The 19,039-nt window shown below is 39.8% G+C and overlaps 1 protein-coding gene across 1 annotated transcript in view; it reads right to left on the reverse strand.

The window, feature by feature from the left end:
• Nucleotides 1-4,865, reverse strand: part of NPSR1 (neuropeptide S receptor 1) — a gene marked incomplete at both ends in the record, with an annotated part of 58,870 nt that extends 54,005 nt beyond the window's left edge. Inside the window, one exon of the mRNA XM_082043786.1 lies at nt 4,719-4,865. Coding sequence (XP_081899912.1) covers nt 4,719-4,865 — 147 coding nt within the window. The remainder of the gene's footprint in view (nt 1-4,718) is intronic.
• Between the last annotated feature and the right edge of the window lie 14,174 nt (nt 4,866-19,039).

Consider the following 19,039-nt stretch of genomic DNA (forward strand, 5'->3'; position numbering starts at 1 on the left):
CCTGGAGCCTTCTCTTCCCCAGGCTGAACAATCCCAACTTTCTCAGCCTGTCTTCATAGGAGAGGTGTTCCAGCCCTCTAATAATCTCAGCGTTCCTTCTCTGGACTTGCTTCATGTCCATGGCCCTCTTACATCGGGGACCCCAGAGCTGAACACAGTACTCCAGCTATTACATTCTTTTCTATACTCCAGCTATTTCACTTTATATACAGCTATTACATTACTCAGCTATTACATTCTCAGTGCAGCATCTCAGGAACAGCAACAGTCACAAAGGCATATTGCAGAGGCTGTGTTCAGGAATACCTGACACCTTATTTGTGTGGACTTAATTCTCCTCGTCTCCCCCCACCAAAAGATTGCAAAGTTACTTACGAATTATTTGATATGCTTATTTTTCTGAAATGTATGATTGCATTTGCAGAGATTAGTGCAGAAATTTGACAGCATCCATTATGATTTTTCTATTATGTATTCAATGATGGGATGCTCTGTAAGCTTTGCTTGAAAAATCAGAATGAGCAATAGCATAAGCAAATGCTTTCCAGGAGATAAAGAGGCTCCTGTGTTTGGATGAAATGACAGGGACAATAGATTCTGACTTAAAGAGGCCCTGAGGATACCTGAAGCCCAGTCCTTGTTATCTGACCATCCTACAAAACAAGTACGTGCAAACCTAGTCTCTACACAGTGGTGTCCTCAGCTCTGTGCTGGAGATGGTAAGCCCTAACCTTTGTAAAGACCATTAGGCTCTACGGATAAGCAGCACATGGTCTTAGAATTGTGTTTACTCTGGCATGGCTATATAGTCTTGTTTAATATCTGAGCTATGTGGGCTAAAACATGCAAGTACAGGGAATGTTACAGTGTAGGGGGAGGACAGTCACAGGCAGAGTCAAGCAGTCCTTCCTGAAACAAATTGGGAATTTAGATCATATGTGCAAAATAATTTCTGGTGGATTCGATAGACACATTGCTTCTTCTGGGAACTCTAGCACTTCAGCGTCACTGCTGCCATGATGCTGCATGGCACAGTAACCAGTGCTCATGGGGCCAGAGGGAGCAGGACATCAAGATGTGGACCAATGGCTGGGGTTCACACATGGCAGGAGAGAGACTGGGGTTCCTAAACAACCTAGGATAAATAACAAAAACTTTGTGTCCTGCTGCACAGGTGAGGACTCAACTCTACACATCTGAAAACAAAACATGTACTAGATGATGGAAGCCAGCCCACTCTCCTGGGAGATAGGAGATGGTGGTGGGAACCCAGTCCCACTAAAAAGGAACATCGGCTGGGATTTTTCTCTTTCTGAGCACTCCAACATTTATTGCACAAAAGTAGCATATCCCATTTCTCAGCAGACCTCTTGAAAAAGAAGCAAGCCCTACTCAGTCCTCTCTGACAATGAGCACATGCTCCTACTATTGGGGAAGCTTTGAGGCTGTTGTGGACCTGGAAAGGCCTTTCTCCAGCCCTGACGAAGCCTCCTGACCCTGCGGACAACCAGGGGGAACACCTATTCTGAGATTTCAGCTTCTCTCCAGACAGGTTTCTGGTTTGCACCTTCTCAGGTTCATAGACAGAAAAACGTCCTAAAGTAGAAGAAGGCCACAGGTGTTCAGATAATCTCTGGCCTTTTCAGATTACTTTATTTGGCAGAGGGGAGTTTACACTCAGAGCCCTTTTAGAGATTGACTAAATGCACATGGGTGAAATTGTAAAGGGATGTAATAAACTCTCCTTTGGCCTGGGAGTTTGGAACTGTAGTTAATACTGATTTACACATCTGTTCTGAATTTGGTGCTGACGCAGCCAGCAGGACTTCTTGTGGTTTAAGACAGTAACCAACCTGGATGCCTCATGTAAAGGCATCCAGGAAGAAATACGATCTCGGTTTTCAGGGAACATTTGCGATAAAACAGGAGCAAGGCCTGAAGGCAGGTGGGATGAGCCAGTGGCTTTCCCATGGGAAGCACCAGCTCATCTTCCATGCTGTGTGGGTGCACCAAATCCCGTCCCAAAGGCTGTGACTCTGTGTCCCAAGAGCCAGCCTAGTTAGCATACATGGCCACAGTCTCAAAGCAGACTTTATGGGCAAAGCCTTGGTGAGCAGCTGGCCAAAGAGTAATGACTACCAGAAGGAAAACATGTATTCCTCCAAGTGGATGAGATGCTCCACCTCACAGCCAAAAAAAAAAAAAAAAAAGAAAAGGAAAAAAAAAGAAGAAATCTAATTGAGCAGGCAAAATGCTTTCTAATCTGAAGCGGCACAGGATTTTGTTGTTAAGCTCTGAAGAGGAATAGGCAGAAACTCAAATGCCTCTGAAAGGGAAGCACTCGCAGCTCAGCCTGTAACAGAACTTTTTGGCACTGAAATGCTCTAAGGCATATTATTTTACTTTTGTCATGTTGCCACCACAATATAACACAGACACTACCTTAGGTGAGTCCAGGCTGTCCTTCTGAAACACGGGAAGAAAATAAGAAAATAGCGAATACTCCCATAGTTTGAGCAGCATGTGGGATACCCTACATAGTTATCATTGGGTAAAATCATTAAGAAGTAATTAACATAGGACCTGCTCCAGGTACTGGGTAAGTGTCACTCCCTTGTCTCTGTTTATTGGCTTAGATCACATTTTCCTATGACTGCTTTAGTGAGTAGTTTACACCTGATTATCCCAAGCAGAAATATATTGTGTGCCCTGTGTTGGACTTCTGCATCCCAGTACGCGGGCTCTGGTGTCAACCTGTGCAGTGGGTGTTTGTCTAGCCTGCCTTTACTGTCAGCCATGGGCTGCCATGTGTTTGAAAATACCAATAAAAGGCCAAAACCTCATTTGTAGCTACATTTTGAGCACTGAGCTCTGTTTTTTAATCCATTCAGCCTATTCCAAGCTGAAACTTTTATTGCTTTAGCTGCTTAACTGCAGGGTTGTGAAGAGGAAAGAGATGCTGCTCAACTTGCTGGAAGGGGCAAGGACACAGCACAATATGGGCAGCACTGGTGGAGGCCAGCTAACCAAGTCAGTAGGGATCAGCAGCACCTTCCACACATGAGCTGAAATTGCTGGCAGGGAGCCCTGTCTCCCCTGCCCTGTAGTCATCAGAGCAGGTGCTTTATCCTTCTTTCTTGCAGCAGCACCAGCTGTCACTTATCTCCAGAGTCAAAATATTTCCATGTTTATCAACAGCTGGTAATTTATGTGAAATGAGTGAACCTCCTTGCAAAGTTCAGGCTATATGTGCCAGAGCTAGACATCCGACAGGGGAGTGCAAGTCGAACGAGAAGCTCTCAGCTAACAGAATTAAGTTTCCTTTAGCAATGGATGAGCATGCATGACTATCCATGATTTCCTAATGATTGTAATTTACTCAATCTTCCCTATTAAGGAGCATTTTTCTGCCTGAGGACTTTCTAATAATGGAATTAATTGTCACTTTTACCATTATAAAATACTGCTCCCGTGACATTGTTCAGATTTACAGCCCTAAGTGTGGAGAGAAGAAAGGAGATAAAGAGAAAGTTATTAAAAAATATTTTACTTGCCATTTCTGCTCTTTTTTCAAGAGCATTTTAGGAGTCTAACATAGAGAGGAAAAATAGAAGAAAAATATTTTCATCCTTGAAATCTCAGATATGAAAGTCTGTCTTATCAAGGAAAAAAATGTATCAGCAGCCTTTTAAAAGAGACCCTTATTAATTAATAGTAGAACTACAGATCAAGTTTTTCGTTAACAGGGAGGGAAACCTGTTGCAATTCCATTGATCCCACTGATATTGTATCAGAGCACTAACGATATCACAGAAATCAAAATTACTTCTGATCATATACCCTTTTGCCCAACATATTGTCAAATTATGTAAATGCCTGTATCTTTCCAGCTGAGAGTGATCTCTTTGGTCCTGAGCTCCAGAAGGAATGGCAGGGTGCTCCTTGTCAGACTTTTTAATAGCTTGAATTTAACTTGTACAATGTGCCACAACACTAAAGTGACACATGACATGCAGCCTGAAATTAAACAATAACAACAGACACAGAAATCTGAAGGAAAGATGAATTTCAGTACCTCTTTCATCTTTTTCCTACATTCACACATTGCAAGGGTGATGTTTGTTTGAGGAGATGAATGAATACATTTCCCATATCACTCAACAGCATTCACTACTGAATGATTCATCTGGTGCATTCTTAACAGCAGCCTTCAACAGACACTGCAACCCCCGTTCAAGTTAAAAGTAAACAAACAAACCAACTAATTAGAACCTGTCTCTCATTATTAAAAAACAAACAAACAAAACCAACCAACAGAAACCCCTCTCACTTGTCTATAATGTTTGTTGCAGGTGGAAAATTGGAAAGAAATCCCTTATGTCAAAATGATGGTTAAAAGAAAAGACATAAAAGATGTATTAAGTTAATACAAGCTTTTGATTGAAGATGCATGTATAATTACAATACCTCTATAGAAAAACAGTACCATCCCCTCTTGTAAGGGGATACAGTAAGCTAAGACCTGAAAGTCAGAACTCCCATTCTTATAACTATTTTGTTTCTCGGTAAATGCCTCACACATGCTGTTTGCTGTATTCGCACGGGAAAAAAACCCACAAACATCCGGGCAAAAGTCTAGTTACCTGCCTGCAGAGGTGCTGAAAATGCACCAATATTGCAAGCATGTGAGAAAAGTAACGCACGCCTTGAAAGAATACCTTAAAAGAATAGTAAAAGGATCCCCACTCCTCTTCTGGCACCACTTCAGTGAAAGTCACCGTTTCAGTGCAGGTGACAAAGGTAAGATCCAGCCAGTCGGTGCCTCCCTGGGAGCTGCTGCTGGCTTCTGTGGAGCCCACCGCCATCACTGGATTTTGTTCGAGTTGTCTAGGTGCTTGTTTTTGTAAGAGTTAACACAGCCAGGCTTCTTCTGTAAAGGCACAGCAACAAAATCAGCTTCTCACTGCTCCACCACTGGCTACCAGAGGTGTCGGGCTTCAATGCAGCTGAGTGATAGAAAAAAATTATAAAAAAAAAAAGAAAGCCAAGCTGGCATCGTCCCTTTGAGCTTTCCTTCTGTACAACTCTGACGACAGCCATCCACATGCTCTTTCTAGCAACAGAAGCTGCAGCCAGTAAGAAAGTCAGTGTGTGGACCCAGCCATGTGCCTTGTGGATTGTCTTGCACCCCAAGTTGCCAGTCCGGCACACCTGTAAAAGTGTGGATCTCCTCTTGTATTAAGCTCGGGAGCCTGGCTGTTCCACTCAGCAGCTTTACTTACTTACTGCTCAGCTAGCTTTGATTTTGATTACCTGCAGAATTATGGTATATCAAAGTACAAGCACTAACGCACTCTCCTGTATTAGCAAAACCTATTAAGTTTTTAGGCTTAAGCTATCACAGTTTCCCTGTCAATGTCTACCTGACTTCTGAAGTTGTCTTTACCAAGAAAAAAAAAAAAAATAGGCCTTCACATTTGCCTTTGCAAAGAGCTCAAACCTGCTGCACGCCCAGTACAAGCAGTGCTTTCGCAGCCATATGGAGAGCCTGTCTGGAAAGGTATGGGTCCTAGAGATGACTAGTGTCACTTAGAGGCTCAAGGACTCTTCTGAACAAGGTAATCAATTACCTTTCTACTTGCTGTTTTTTTGGGACACTGAAGTCACTTATCCTCCATTGATTCAGATGTTTTTCCCCATCTCTAGCAGTGTTACTCTGGGTTTACACCAAGTCGGCAGATGGACTTGAGCACGCTTTCCCTGCCCAGAGAGAAAAATCACATGTAAATCCAGAACTCCTTCAGCTTTTTGGAGATGGTCTGCCTTGATACCAACACAATCCTAAGCAGAATGCAATGCATGTTCACAGCCATTCATCACCAACTCAAATTCCTGTTACCTGCTCGTGGCATAACCCAGTCCTGTCTTCATAACATTCCCACAGGATCTGTCCCCACCGGCCAGAAGGGACCATGCCCACCCCTACCTACATGAGCAGCAAGAAGGGGGTGTCTGCAGTGTCCTCTGCTTCCCAGGGCCAGTAGTCACAAGGGAAGGGGTCACAAGCTGTGTTGAACTCTCCCAAGCTGAGACGTTTCTGGACCTGGGGCTTTGAACCAGGCTCTTCTAGGGACTAGAGAAACTGCTGAGTGTCTGAGTAATATTCAGACATCTCCAGGAGATGCTGGAATCATTCAGAGGAGGGAATGGGTCCAGGGCCATACAGTTAATTAGTACCAGTCATGATGAGCAAGGATCACTACTGATTCATATGCACTAATGATCAATATTTAACAGCAGCAAATGATGCATAGGTTGAATGTGATTGGATAAAAATAAATGTTCTAGAACCCCTATGTTTTGCTGAAAACCCTTGGGGAAATGCTTATTAATACATTATCCAAAAGACAGGAGTTAATCTTTTTGAAGTTTTTTTTGACTGATCATACAGGTTGACTCTGAACCTCTGTTATGAAGTAATTAGGTAGCATCCAAGCTTCTTGAAAGCATCCTACAGTTTTGTTTTGTTTTGTTTTTAATCTTCTTCCTTCTTCTTAGCTTGCTTTCTTATATTTACAGAATTTTCTTTCTTAGAGTTAAAAGTTATTACACTGAATGTTGGGGTTTTTCTTGGAGCTCTCATTCCTACAGAGCTGTTATGCTCAAGCATATTACAGGCACTAAGAGGCTTTACAGTAGTTACATGGCACGCCAGATTGTGCACAGCTCTCAGGACTAACCAAGAGTGACTTCTCCCGTGGCTTTGATAATGAGTGCTTATGGTGCTATAAAAGAATATACTGTGCCCTGCTCCAGCACTTCCCAGTCTACACAGGGGTAATTCAGGTCTTCCAGTGACTATTAGCTTTTCAGTGTTTGAGTATTTCACAGTCACTGTCACTGCCCTGGTTTGTTGATGGCTCATTTTGCTGAAATGCTGCTTACTTTCCATTTAGCTACAGAAACTGAAGGCATGGGTTGCCTATGGTACCACATCTAGAATTAACCTGATTCTGTAGGATGCAACACTTTGTTTTTAGGTTGCTACGAAGTCATACTAGCTCTTTGAAATATGGTGTTTGGGGTTTGTTCCCCGACACGTCTCCCCACCCAGCAAACTGTTTGAATACCTCTGCAATGAATGGCAAAATGAAATACTTGAATGATTGAATCTTAAAAGCCTATGAAATGCAAGATCAAATCCTACCAGTTCCTCTATGGAGAAGGAATAGCTGATTGATTCCTACAATTGACTCGGCTGTTTTCCTCAGGCGAGACGTTGAAAGATCTCTGAGAACTTTCAGTGCTTGAAGAGATTTAGACAGTTTCACAGACAGAGAAATTGAATCTTCCCTCTGCTTTAATATAAAATGCTCTCAAATTATTATTATAATACTTTTTTTCCTAATGTGTAATAAAATGTGATACTTCTTTCTTAACCTTTTTGAAAGGCTTTTTAAAAATCACACTTCGGTATTATACCACAGGAAAGAATAAGCAATTTTGAAAATAATCTTCAAAGAGAATGGATTAATTGGAAGAAGAATAGGGAGGACTTGTCTCAGAGGCCATTTCACTGACGATTCTTATTATCTTGGTCTCAAAAGCTACACAAATTTAGTTTTCTTAAATATAGCCTTGAAACAGAGGACCAGAAAACTGAAGAGTGTAAATGGCTTTAGTGAAAGTTGAAAAGAATACTTTGCAGTCGCAGTGTCTAACAACACTGATAACCTCCATGTGCAGACACATGGAGGGACAGCAGCAACACATATCTTGTATTTCCCCACAGTGGCAAGATTTCCCTTCCTGGCAAGAGAAGGAAACCTTGCACAACTGTAGGAAGTAAAATCCAGAGGTGGACACGATGAGATGAAGGCAGGTGCCACAATGAGTCGAAACTTTTAAAGACCAGGTACAAAATAGTGGTTTTGATTATTGAAGCCAGAAATCCCTCATGCAGAGACTCTGGTCTCTGCTGCACAATGGCTGTGAAACACAATAGATGGAGATCAGGTCATTTGTGCCCCACAGTGTGGACACTCCATGCCAGGCACAGGCAGAGGTGCTGTCACAGCCACAATGGGCATTGCTGTATAAAACCCAGCAGCAGTAGCAGGGGGGACTGTGCAGGTATGTGTTGTTCCTCCTACACTATGCATTTTGCTATTCTGTCTTCCTTGATATAAATGGCTGTGTGGCAGTATTCGTTGTGCCTGATGTTGATAATTTGTGAAAAGTCAGGCAGTCTAACAGTTCCAACTGTGTCTATTTACTAAAAAAACTAGGCATATCTGAAATGGACAGAAAACAACATCTGCTCAAGTCTACATCACTTGTTACAGAGAATTTATAGTAGATTTCTCTTTGCTGCATTTAGGGAGTGTTTGAGTAAACTGAAAAAAATATTTGGAGTTTTGCTCTTTGGAGTTTCCTGTACCCTGCAATAGCCAGACATAATCATATTAAATGCAAAAAAGAAATAATGCTACCAGATTGCAGGAAGAAACAGAATGAGGTATTTCTTGCCTCTAAAAGAACAGTAAGTTAATTACTTATCTACTAAAAAAAACCAAAACAGGCTTATCCAAATCTATATATACAGGCCTGGGAAGAAGAAGGTTTGACTGCTCTTCCCAGTGTACATCCCCTCTCTCCAGCAGCCATACATCTGGGGCAGCACAGAGTCGGCTGGCTGCCGACTCTGGAGATCTGCCTTCCAGCATCCCCGCTGCACAGGAGAGGAGTAGAAATAACACTTTAGTAACACAATTCCTGTTGTCTGATGTAAGTTCATTTTGATTTAGCTTACAAGCTGCTGAGCATACACTTCTGTTGGTGCTGTGCCTCCAGAGGAGTGCAGATCTGTTCATCATGGGCAGGGGATACCCAAACAAGTTGACCTGATCAGCTGGGACTGATGAAGGCTGCAAGTGTCCCCTCAGCCTGGGCTGTGGCTGAGAAGGTATGACTGTATTTCTGGATGACATCAAGTTTCTAAATCTTCAAAGACTAGAAATAGCAATAATCTTTTATGAGCTAAATATACAGTCACTAGGTTTTCTTGACAGAAGCCTCTCACTCCAATTCTCTACCTTTCTGAATGAAATGGCTGTAATTTAGGATTTGAAGATTTGGGGAACACAGCAAGATTTTGGAAGCTGATTTCAGTCTCACTCCCAAGCATTTTATTTCAGGATCTGTGATGCCTGGCAGCAGCATGCTAACACTGCCAATCTCAGCCATTCCCAAGCTGCTATTTGCGAGTGTGTGAATCTCAGCTCTGTCCCAGCTGCACCACATGGATCACCTCAGGTCATGGGGCCAACCACCCGCTGCGTTCACTGGTTCCCAAAATTTCTGAGTTCTGAAGCTGGGAGCTGGCAGCTGGAGCTGAAGAGCCTTTCCCTTCTACAGAGAAATTTATGTTTGATTTTCATCCAGAATCTGAACAAATTCAATTCTGAAATATTAAAAGCCTTCACGGAATGAGACGACTGCTCTCTCCTGGGCTCCAGCCTGGTCTCTGACCTGTCAGTGCTTATCCAGCTTTGAATCACACCACCAGAATGCCAGCAAGTGAATTCTTCCTATTGATTTTTTTGGATCAGATCTTTTGCAAAAGTCTGAATTTCTCTCATAGTAAAGAATTGGAGACATAGCAATCATAGAGTATTTTTATAATAGGAATGATAAAATATGAGCATGTTTTTTCTCTTCTGTAGATAACTTGAACAAATTTCAAAAAGAGATATTTTTGCATCTTCATTACTGTTTGTAGTCTTAATTAAGATTAGTCCATTTCACAAAAAGGATACACAGCCACTTATGTGTTTTGCTACGAAACTTTTGCAGAAGAATAAGCAATCCTTAAGGAATTATCTTTGAAAAGAGCAAATGGCTGAAGAAAATATGTAGAAGAATGCCATTAAATATAAATATCATGTTAGTGGAACTGTCAAGACACCCTGAAATATCAAATCACTTTGCTGTGTTCCCCTCAATATAACCATCAAGAAAATAATATATTTTGCAAGGGCTTGATTCTCCATTCACTCAGTCTGATGTAGATCAGGATTGTTTCTTGTTCGGTGACTGGAATTGCAAGTAGCTTTAGCAAAAAAAGAGCCAAGCCCCACGAACTGAAACAGATGCCTGATAAATTTGCATTCCTATAAAAGTGAGACAGTCAACACAGTCCCTCGAAGCTGAGCAGGTAGCCAACATGTATGGCATCCATCCGGTCCTGGCAAGTAGTTATGCATAGGGATGCTGGTAGGTCAGTAGAATAAATTCACAACTCACATATAAAGATTTTTTCCTTCAAAATCTTCTGCTTCCAGTTGCCAAGGCACTGTCTGCACTTCTTAAAACGCTGCCATGCCTGCTGCAGCTGGAAAGAGAAAGCGGCTCAGAAATAAAGCTGCGCTGCCAAATGGGAAAGGTGACTGCAGGTGATCCTTGGCCGGCTCCCAGCTCGCCCACCTGATGCACAGCCAGCCTGCCTGACCGCATCAGCCAGCACACCGTATGTTCATCAACAGGGCGACCACTGAGAACAAAACACCAGCCATATGGATGTCCTCCCTTCACTTGAGGTCCTGGTTAACTACAGTGAGCAGTAATGTACATTGAGAGGTGGGCAGAGAGACCGTGCAGACACAGGTACAGGTTCCCATTTTGTCTAAAACTGGCATCAGCATCTTGTTGTGCATTTAAAGTCTTCTGAGCTATGAACCAGAAACTCAACAGAGCCAGAGCTCTCCTTCATGCTGTACAGGAAGGCCATTGCAGGAAAATTGAGTTCCATAAGTGCAGTGCTTTAAACAGCCATCACTGACACATATTGCCTTTAATACATATAAATAGGAATTATTTTCAATACAGTTTTCATATTGTTGCTTAAAAGCATTTTCCTTCCCTTTAATTGAAATAAAAACAATTCAACAGGCAGTTGTACTAAATTATCATCATATGTCCCTTTCAACTGAAAAGCATTCTATTCTATTCTATTCTATTCTATTCTATTCTATTCTATTCTATTCTATTCTATTCTATTCTATTCTATTCTATTCTATTCTATTCTATTCTATTCTATTCTATTCTATTCTATTCTATTCTATTTTATTCTATTCTATTCTATTCTATTCTATTCTTAATCCATCTTAAACTGACTATGGAATATGCATATCACATCGTATCAGCTTTGGGAAAGAAATGCTTCTCTCCTCCCACTCCTTACCCAGCCTGTCTGCTACCTCTGGTGATTGCACAAAAGATGTTGTATCCTTCATTTCCATTCAAGCCTGCACGGATTTAGGAGTTGCTCCCCTGCTAAAGTGCAGAGGATGCCTGGAGCTGATAAATTTCTGTCTTCCTCTGCAGGGGATGAAGAATAACCCAACAGCTAAAATACAGGCTTGGAGTTCAGGGAATGTAAGTTCCTTGCTTCTCTGCAAATTCCCATTCTGAGGTCACCTTGGCCAAGTGACCTCCCTTCTCATAGGCAAGAACTTTCTAAAGTGAAGGTGTGACACAAACTCACACCCTTCTGCCTGTCACTCCTCATCCACCTGGACTCCGCTGTCTGTGTAGTTATCTCCAACTCTGTGGGCACAGAGAACCTGGAGTATCTACCTGAGTGTTCAATTTGGATTTTTGACAGAGCTTCTATAAACAGGGACCTAATGCTCTGTTCAAAGAAGGGTGCACCCTTGCAGCATCATGGTCTTCGACTGAACCGATGAAGTCAACAGTGAGTTAAAATCGTGCTGAGCTTCTTTGCAATGCAGGAGTGGGCAAACCCATGCAGTAAGTGAGATGTTCTTTTCGGAGCAAACTGAACTTTAGCTATGAATTTCTGTTGGGCAGGAGATTAAAATGAAATATAGTTCAAGGAAAAGTTTAAAATTAAAGTTCAAAACATGGTGAAAAGCAATAATTAATACATTAGAACTTGCTTTAAGACTATAACACCAGCATCCTTCTCCAACTGAATAGTACTACAGATGCTAGAGAGAGACAAGAGTGTGAACTAGAGAATGTACTCTAGTCTATCAACACTAAAAGCTTGCGAAAAGACCAGTGCAAACCATGATACAGGTCAAAAAAAAAAAAAAAAGAGAAGAAAAATAGAGGAAGCTTGCACACAGGGAGGCAGGACAATAAAAGAAAGTGTGGGAAGAAATAATTTAAAATGCCTGTATCCCAGCTCCCCTTTCTATGGAAGAAGTTGTATCTGAAGTAATGAATACACTCTGTCTTGTGGCGACGAGCAGCAGAGTGGAAGTACAGATTTACAATGGAGGTGGAAAGCCATTAGATGAATTGCAGGACTTTTTATTGCCAATTACAATTTCATGGCAGGGTTATTATTTATTAAATATAGAAGCAGCCAGTTGAATTTGAACTGCTCTTAGGCTTAATTCCACTTATAAAAAGGCTGAAGAAATTATACAGAGCTAAAGGAAAAACCCTTTGCAGTAGCAAATGTGAGTCTGACTGTCTGCACAGAAACACACACACACACGCAGAAATTAAAGGAAAAAAAAAGGCACTGCATGGAAGGGGAACAAATTACATCCAGTTTCCCTTTAATAAAGCCTAAGGTAGAGTAAAATAAATGTACTGCACTGTTACCACTAACAAGCACTTGAAGAAGAGTTTGGACAGTGGAACTTCCTCAATTATTGAAACTCAGTTTTTGAGGATCTCCAGAAAAAGATACACTTCACCCACCACTCTCCCCTCCAAAACCAATCAGAAAAAAATCCTGTTAGCAGGTGAAGTCTGTCCCAGGTCAGAACTGGTATGTGGGGAATCAGAAGATGATATCAGACATAATAAGCAATTGCATCCCAGGTCATTTCCCTAAAAGAGGATGATGTATATTTTCAGGCAGGAAGATGGATGAGTTATTCAAATCCCACGAGCCTTGTGCAGCACTTACTTTGAACTCACGAGATTGCAAAGCAGGGGAAAAGGAGAGGGACCAGAGATAAGTGAAGAAATACGAAGAACCTGTCTCAGCTTCATCAGAGAGCCCATATGGATAAAGTCTTTATTCCTTTGTTCATGCTGGTATGTGTCACTGCATATTTCCATGAGCAGTGTGTTTAATAACACGTATCGGCCAGAAGAGCAACCTAGATCTGGTACACTATATAACTTTTTGTTTTGTTTTGTTTTGTTCTAGTGATAGACAAATAACACAGAAAAAATGTCTTCTGCAGGCCAGTTCTTCCAAGACTGGAATGTAAATTCCAGTAAATTACTTAGTCCTTTGTGATTCAAAATTTCACTTCCAAAATGTCACAGTCCTTTGGTAATACATTTTTCTGGCATACTTCTCTGAATATTATCTGGAATTGTTTAGAATATCAAAGGCAGTATGTTAATGTTCCTGAACACATTATGAAACATATTTTCATTAAAAAATTGGGAAATGGACTGCTATCATTTCGGTTTCTGAACAAGTCAGATTATTTGATTATGGTTCTGATCCAATGAAGAAAGAGGAGTAAAACAGGACTTCCCCACATGCTGACTTGGAAAGAGAAAGGACAATTCAAAAAAACAATGATGTCTAAAGGAAAAATATAAAATTTAGCAACCAGCTTAAGGTTTTGCTTATACTTGATGTAAGTATTTCACATCCCCATGTGATTGAACATGCAGCAAGTATCTGATGTTAATGATTCTTTGTTCACAATGGTAAGTGTGAGTATTATGATACAAATACTCAGAGAAATGTGAAATAGTTTGCTGTTTTCAGAATGGGTATAATTACCCAAATGATCACATTTCACCTAGGCAGCCTTTGCCAGCTAACCTGGGTTGACTGTTTTGTTTGCGGTAAGTTATAGATGGGTGGTGCCAGATCTTCATGGAAATAAATTGGCTCAACTCTCTTCAGCTCACAGGTTGTGCCCGAGCATGTGAGCTGATGATCTGGCTTGTTGACTCCACCTGGGAGGAGGTTATTGATTTCTTCATGTTAGTGATTATATGCTTTTATGTATAAGCAGAGCCGATTCACTCTTTATACAGATGAAACAACATCTCCGTTAGTTAGACAAAAAATTTCCAGTCCTTTTCCAAACATACCTCTGAAACAGGACATATTGTTCTTGTAATAAAGGTATGCAGGATAAAATAATAAGTATAATTTAGGAAACAAAAGTGCAAAAAGCTTTCAGTGCATAACAGTGGCATGAGCAGAATACATAAAACAGCAAATACAATATCTAATTTAATTAGAAACAAACTTGAAATCAGTGGAAGAGATATTTGTTGCTCCTGCTTGCCCAGGGCCAAGTTTTCAGAACTTTTAAAAATACCAAAAAAGTTGAAGAGTTTCTTGGTTTTTCTCTTTGGAACAGAGAGAAAATTTGAAGAAAATAGTTATCGTTATGCATCCATATGCGTATCAAATAAGGGTGGCATTAAATGAAGGAAAAGCAAAAGATCTCTTCACTTAAGTATTCATAGTCTTTGTAGCACAATTTGCTTTAGGAGAAAATAATGTTTTCTTTGGTTATGAACATGCAAAATGATCCTAGACTTCATGGGAACTGCTGCTTGGGGATTAGATGAGGATTTAATATCTTTCTCAGAGAAAGGATTAATTAAAGTCTCTCTTCTTTGGGAAGGTGATGAGCAAAATAATTTCATATCTATATAGAAGTTTGGATTTATTTCTCTACAGAAATAAAAAGTGTATGCTGATTTCTCATTTCATATCTTGTTCTTTAAAAAGGAATAATTTTAGAATTTTTTTAATAGGTGTTGCTGAAGGGATTTTGTCATGCTTTCAAAATGTCGAAAGAAACTGAATCATGGGAGTCTCCTTTAGAAAACTTTGAAAATCTGTGTTAGATGCTAAGCAAATACTGCTTAAATGTCACTAAGATTCTGTGCTTTTGTTTCATTTTTCACATGCTTAACCATGAAATTGGTTAGGAAGTCTACTGGCTACTTGATAGACCTTGCTGGGTTTCTCATTTCCATGATCACCTTGTGAAAAGTTTTGCTACTTTTTTTGTTTGGTTGTCATGAAAAAGCTGAAGAGTGCACGCACACAACCAGTTTTGTTGGTAAAAATTTTCAGCTTTTGACTTTTGCGATGTAATTTTTTTCTAATGCAAACAGACGTTTACCATGAACAATACATGTTTTCAGCAACATTCCAATGCTATACCAAGATAATGTTCAGTAGGTTTTGAATTTTGTCCATCTTTACTTGCAAATTCTAGGAGTCCCCTCCTGGATTCTTTCAGACTCAAGTGCAATTTGGATTGTTCCATCATTAACGTATAGCTGTTATTTACAGAGTAGATTATTTGCTGAATTTGCTAAGAATGATGATATAAGAACAATGTGATGGTTCTGGACATGGCTGTGATTTCTCTTCACCTGTAATAATATGTGGGTTTAACAATGTCCTATATTTAATAAACTCTGGAACAAGATTAGTGCCTAACTTTATTTAACTCATTTGGGTGCCCTTTACCTTTATTTTCTCTTCAGCAAACTGAAGACAACAGAAGCTCCTGATATTTGGACCATGACATTTGCAAAAAAAAATAATTAAACTTCTATCCAAATGCAGGTACATTATTAGTGCCTGTTCTAAAGCACAGCTCACAGGTGAATTGGTGTCTCCACTGTTTGACAGTTCAAGGTTTTGTGCTTATTTTTTGAGTAAACACCCTGGAAGGATCATGCAAAGTCAGATATTCGAGATAGCTAGAGCTCATTTTCTGATGCTCAGATTTGGTCCACATATTGATATTCAACTGCAGTAGCAACATATTTATCATCAGTCAGAGCCCTGAGCAATTACAAGAAGCGTATCCACCTCTCATTTTCACAGTAAGATTTGCCTTAGCAAAGTACTGTTTACACACTCTCTCTAGCTGAATTATATCCCCATTTTCAGGTTAACTGGAATACTTTTATATGAGTTGCTGTGGCTGCTCTGAATGCACAGCTGCAATGTGCCAGTGTCCAACATATTTCAGTTAACTGAAGGCACATGCAAAGGATGCTTATCCTGAAATAATCGCAGCTTAAGGGAATGCAAAATGTAGGGATAGACGCTGATAGGCTGCTGAGAGGAGATGCTTACTAATTGGTACTGATTTTGAGCATTTGTTGATGTTCTTGTGGCACTTAAGGAAGAAAAAAGCAAGAACTGATTTCCGTGTTTACTCTGTGCAGTTTTGGCTGCCCACACCTATGATGTTTAAATGACTGAATGAATGAAAGAATGAAAGAAAATCAGCCTTTCTAGTAATAATAGCAAAATAATATGGAAAATCTTCTTTCCTTAATCTACATTTTGCATTCCAAAGACCTTAATAGGTGGTTTTCTAAGATGCAATTCCTGTTATCAGTCATCTTTCTATCAACCATCTGGCACCACAGCTAGCAGCAGGCACTACAAATAGCATCTGAACTTTAGTGAAATCTGCTCAGGTAAAATGCCTTTCACCAATTTCTGTTTAATTTACACAAATATGTGAATCTAGCTTTCTATGCTAAGTCACAGGAGAGTATGAAATTATATTTGCAGACCTTAGCAGCTGGTGTTCTAGAGAACTCAGATGAAATTCCAACTAATCTGGCCCTGCCTCAGGGTCTGAAAGTCTGGAAATGGCTTTCACCACCTTGTGTCAGGAATGACACGAATTAGAGCATCTCATAGGAAACCTGCTGCTGCCTGGTCCCTTCCATTCTCTCTCTCTCCACAAAGCAGCAATCCATGACAGTTGCTGTGGAAAAAAAGAAAAAGACAAAGAAAAAAATATATATAAATTATCCATTATTTGTTTCCTGATAAAAACACCAGCAGCCATGTCTGAATTCCCTCCAGCACTGATATGACAGTCTAAAAAAAAAAAATATATATATATATTTTTACAGAACAAACGGTATTTTAAAATGAACTACAAACAGTCATTTAAAACCATCAAGACAAAAAATTCTGATTCTTATTTTTTTGGTCAAAATTATTTTACCTCAAACTAACTAATTTTACTCAAACCAAACAAGCATTTTTGTGAAAGCTATTTTACGAGAACATTCTTTTATTATGCTTGTAAATATTATTCTTTTTATTACTCTTGTAATTCCTTCCTTTTTATGAGGGGTTCAACACCAGCAATCCTTAAACTCTATCCATTTTTTGGATGAAATATCTGGCAAATGTTATATATAAATTTATATTATACATATATATATGTATAAAATGAGTAGATATTTAAATGGCTCAGGCCAAATTTCAGCTTCCTGCATATTCACTTCACACCCAAGAAATGTATACGGGAAAACATAGTTTACAAAAGAAAAAAGCCTGTGCAATCAATGCATTTCCCATACCAGAGGGGTAAGAAGTGATGAATGGCAAATTAAGATCTAAAGAAGCAATCAAGAATGGAGGCTCTAATGAAGAACTTTGCAAACTTTCCTTTACAGCTTCTCCCCATGAAAACCCAGAATCTTCACTGGATTTTCATGCATTGCATCAGGCTCTTTTCTTCAATTCCAAAATGTAAGATGTCTAAGGCAAAGGCTTGTCAACTTCTGCTGCCCTTTTAATGAGCACCTCTGTTCCTTGCTGCGGTGGCCGAGATCTCTGTCTTGCAGCACAGGACAAGTAAGAAGAAAAAAAATCAGGCAATATTCCTACTGATGACCACAGTCAAGGAATTACCAAACAGTTAACATACAAGAGACCAACATCTCTTGGACAGAGTGGAGGACAGTATTGGATGATCTAGTCTATGGAGCACAGTATTGGATGATCTAGTCTACGGATTTAAACACCACTCAACATCGAGAAGTATTTGCCCAAACTTTATAAAGCAATCTTAGCCCATAATTTTATTATAGATCTTTTCCAAGGATTTCAAGAAAGGATCGATGGCCTGCAATTTTACAGTCACTGCCATGGTTTCATGAGATAAATATGGATTAACTGTCCTGGATTAAATATTTAATGTAATAAAATGTTTTTTTAAAGGTATGGAAGTGTGATTTGGTCCTGCATTTTAATTATACTTTTAAAAAGTCATGTCAGCATCTAATTTGTTCTGTTCAACTCTTAATATGCTCCAAAGATAAATCTCTTCTGTTTGAAGAAGGTTAAGATTGTCAAGGGAGCAGATCAAATAATTAGGAGTAGGTGAATTTAAAATCACTGTTCCAGGCTGTCAAACAAATTAGAGTTCAAAAACTGAACAGTAAATTATACATACATATAATACATTTGTACAATTTCTCATACCATTTTTGTAATTGGAAAAAAAAGAGTTGAATGTGTATTTTATTAATTCATTCCAGACTCCCTAGATACTCAGTCTTAGGTCAGCAATTACATTAAATAAGCTAGAGTGAATTCTTTGGGGCACCTGTACAAAATTAACATGAAACTATCACATAGCATACCCATAGCTTAGTCTAGCTGAGACTGGGTACACCTAACACCTTTTATAAGCCTTCCCCTATGCTACTTTTTGGAACTATGCTAATAAACAATGAAGAAAAGAGCTGTGAACTCACTAATGCAATGAAATGAAAATAAAAAATTTGCACTTTGTTGCTTCTGGTCAGCTAACAGCCTTTTCAGTTTAATTAAGCGTAGATAAAGCTATAATGTTTCAAGGCTTGCAAAATGAAAAAAATGAAATATTCCACAGGGAAAGTGCTGAAGCTGTAATTTCTCTGACCTTTTATTTTACCTGAAACTCTTTGTTAAGTTAAACGTTACTTGTGAAGGCAAAAAGCCATATGGCTTTACTGTGCCAGCCTCTTACTGGTTCTTAATAGCTTGCCGGCAGTTGAAGACAGATCTTAGCTGCAAGGCACCATTTAGTACCAGCCAAACTGGTGGGTAAGAAGAGCTGGATAGCAGAGAGGGGAGCTTCCTCCCACCTTCCCCACTTAGGCTCAGCTCCTTTGCTCACAGTGTAAAAGGGCTCATGTCCAGTCCCAGGTGTCTCCTGACAGGGTCAAGTTTTTCAGCTTAAGGGACATA

This window comes from Streptopelia decaocto, assembly GCF_964273445.1.
Source record: "Streptopelia decaocto genome assembly, chromosome: 2".
NCBI lineage: Eukaryota > Metazoa > Chordata > Aves > Columbiformes > Columbidae > Streptopelia > Streptopelia decaocto.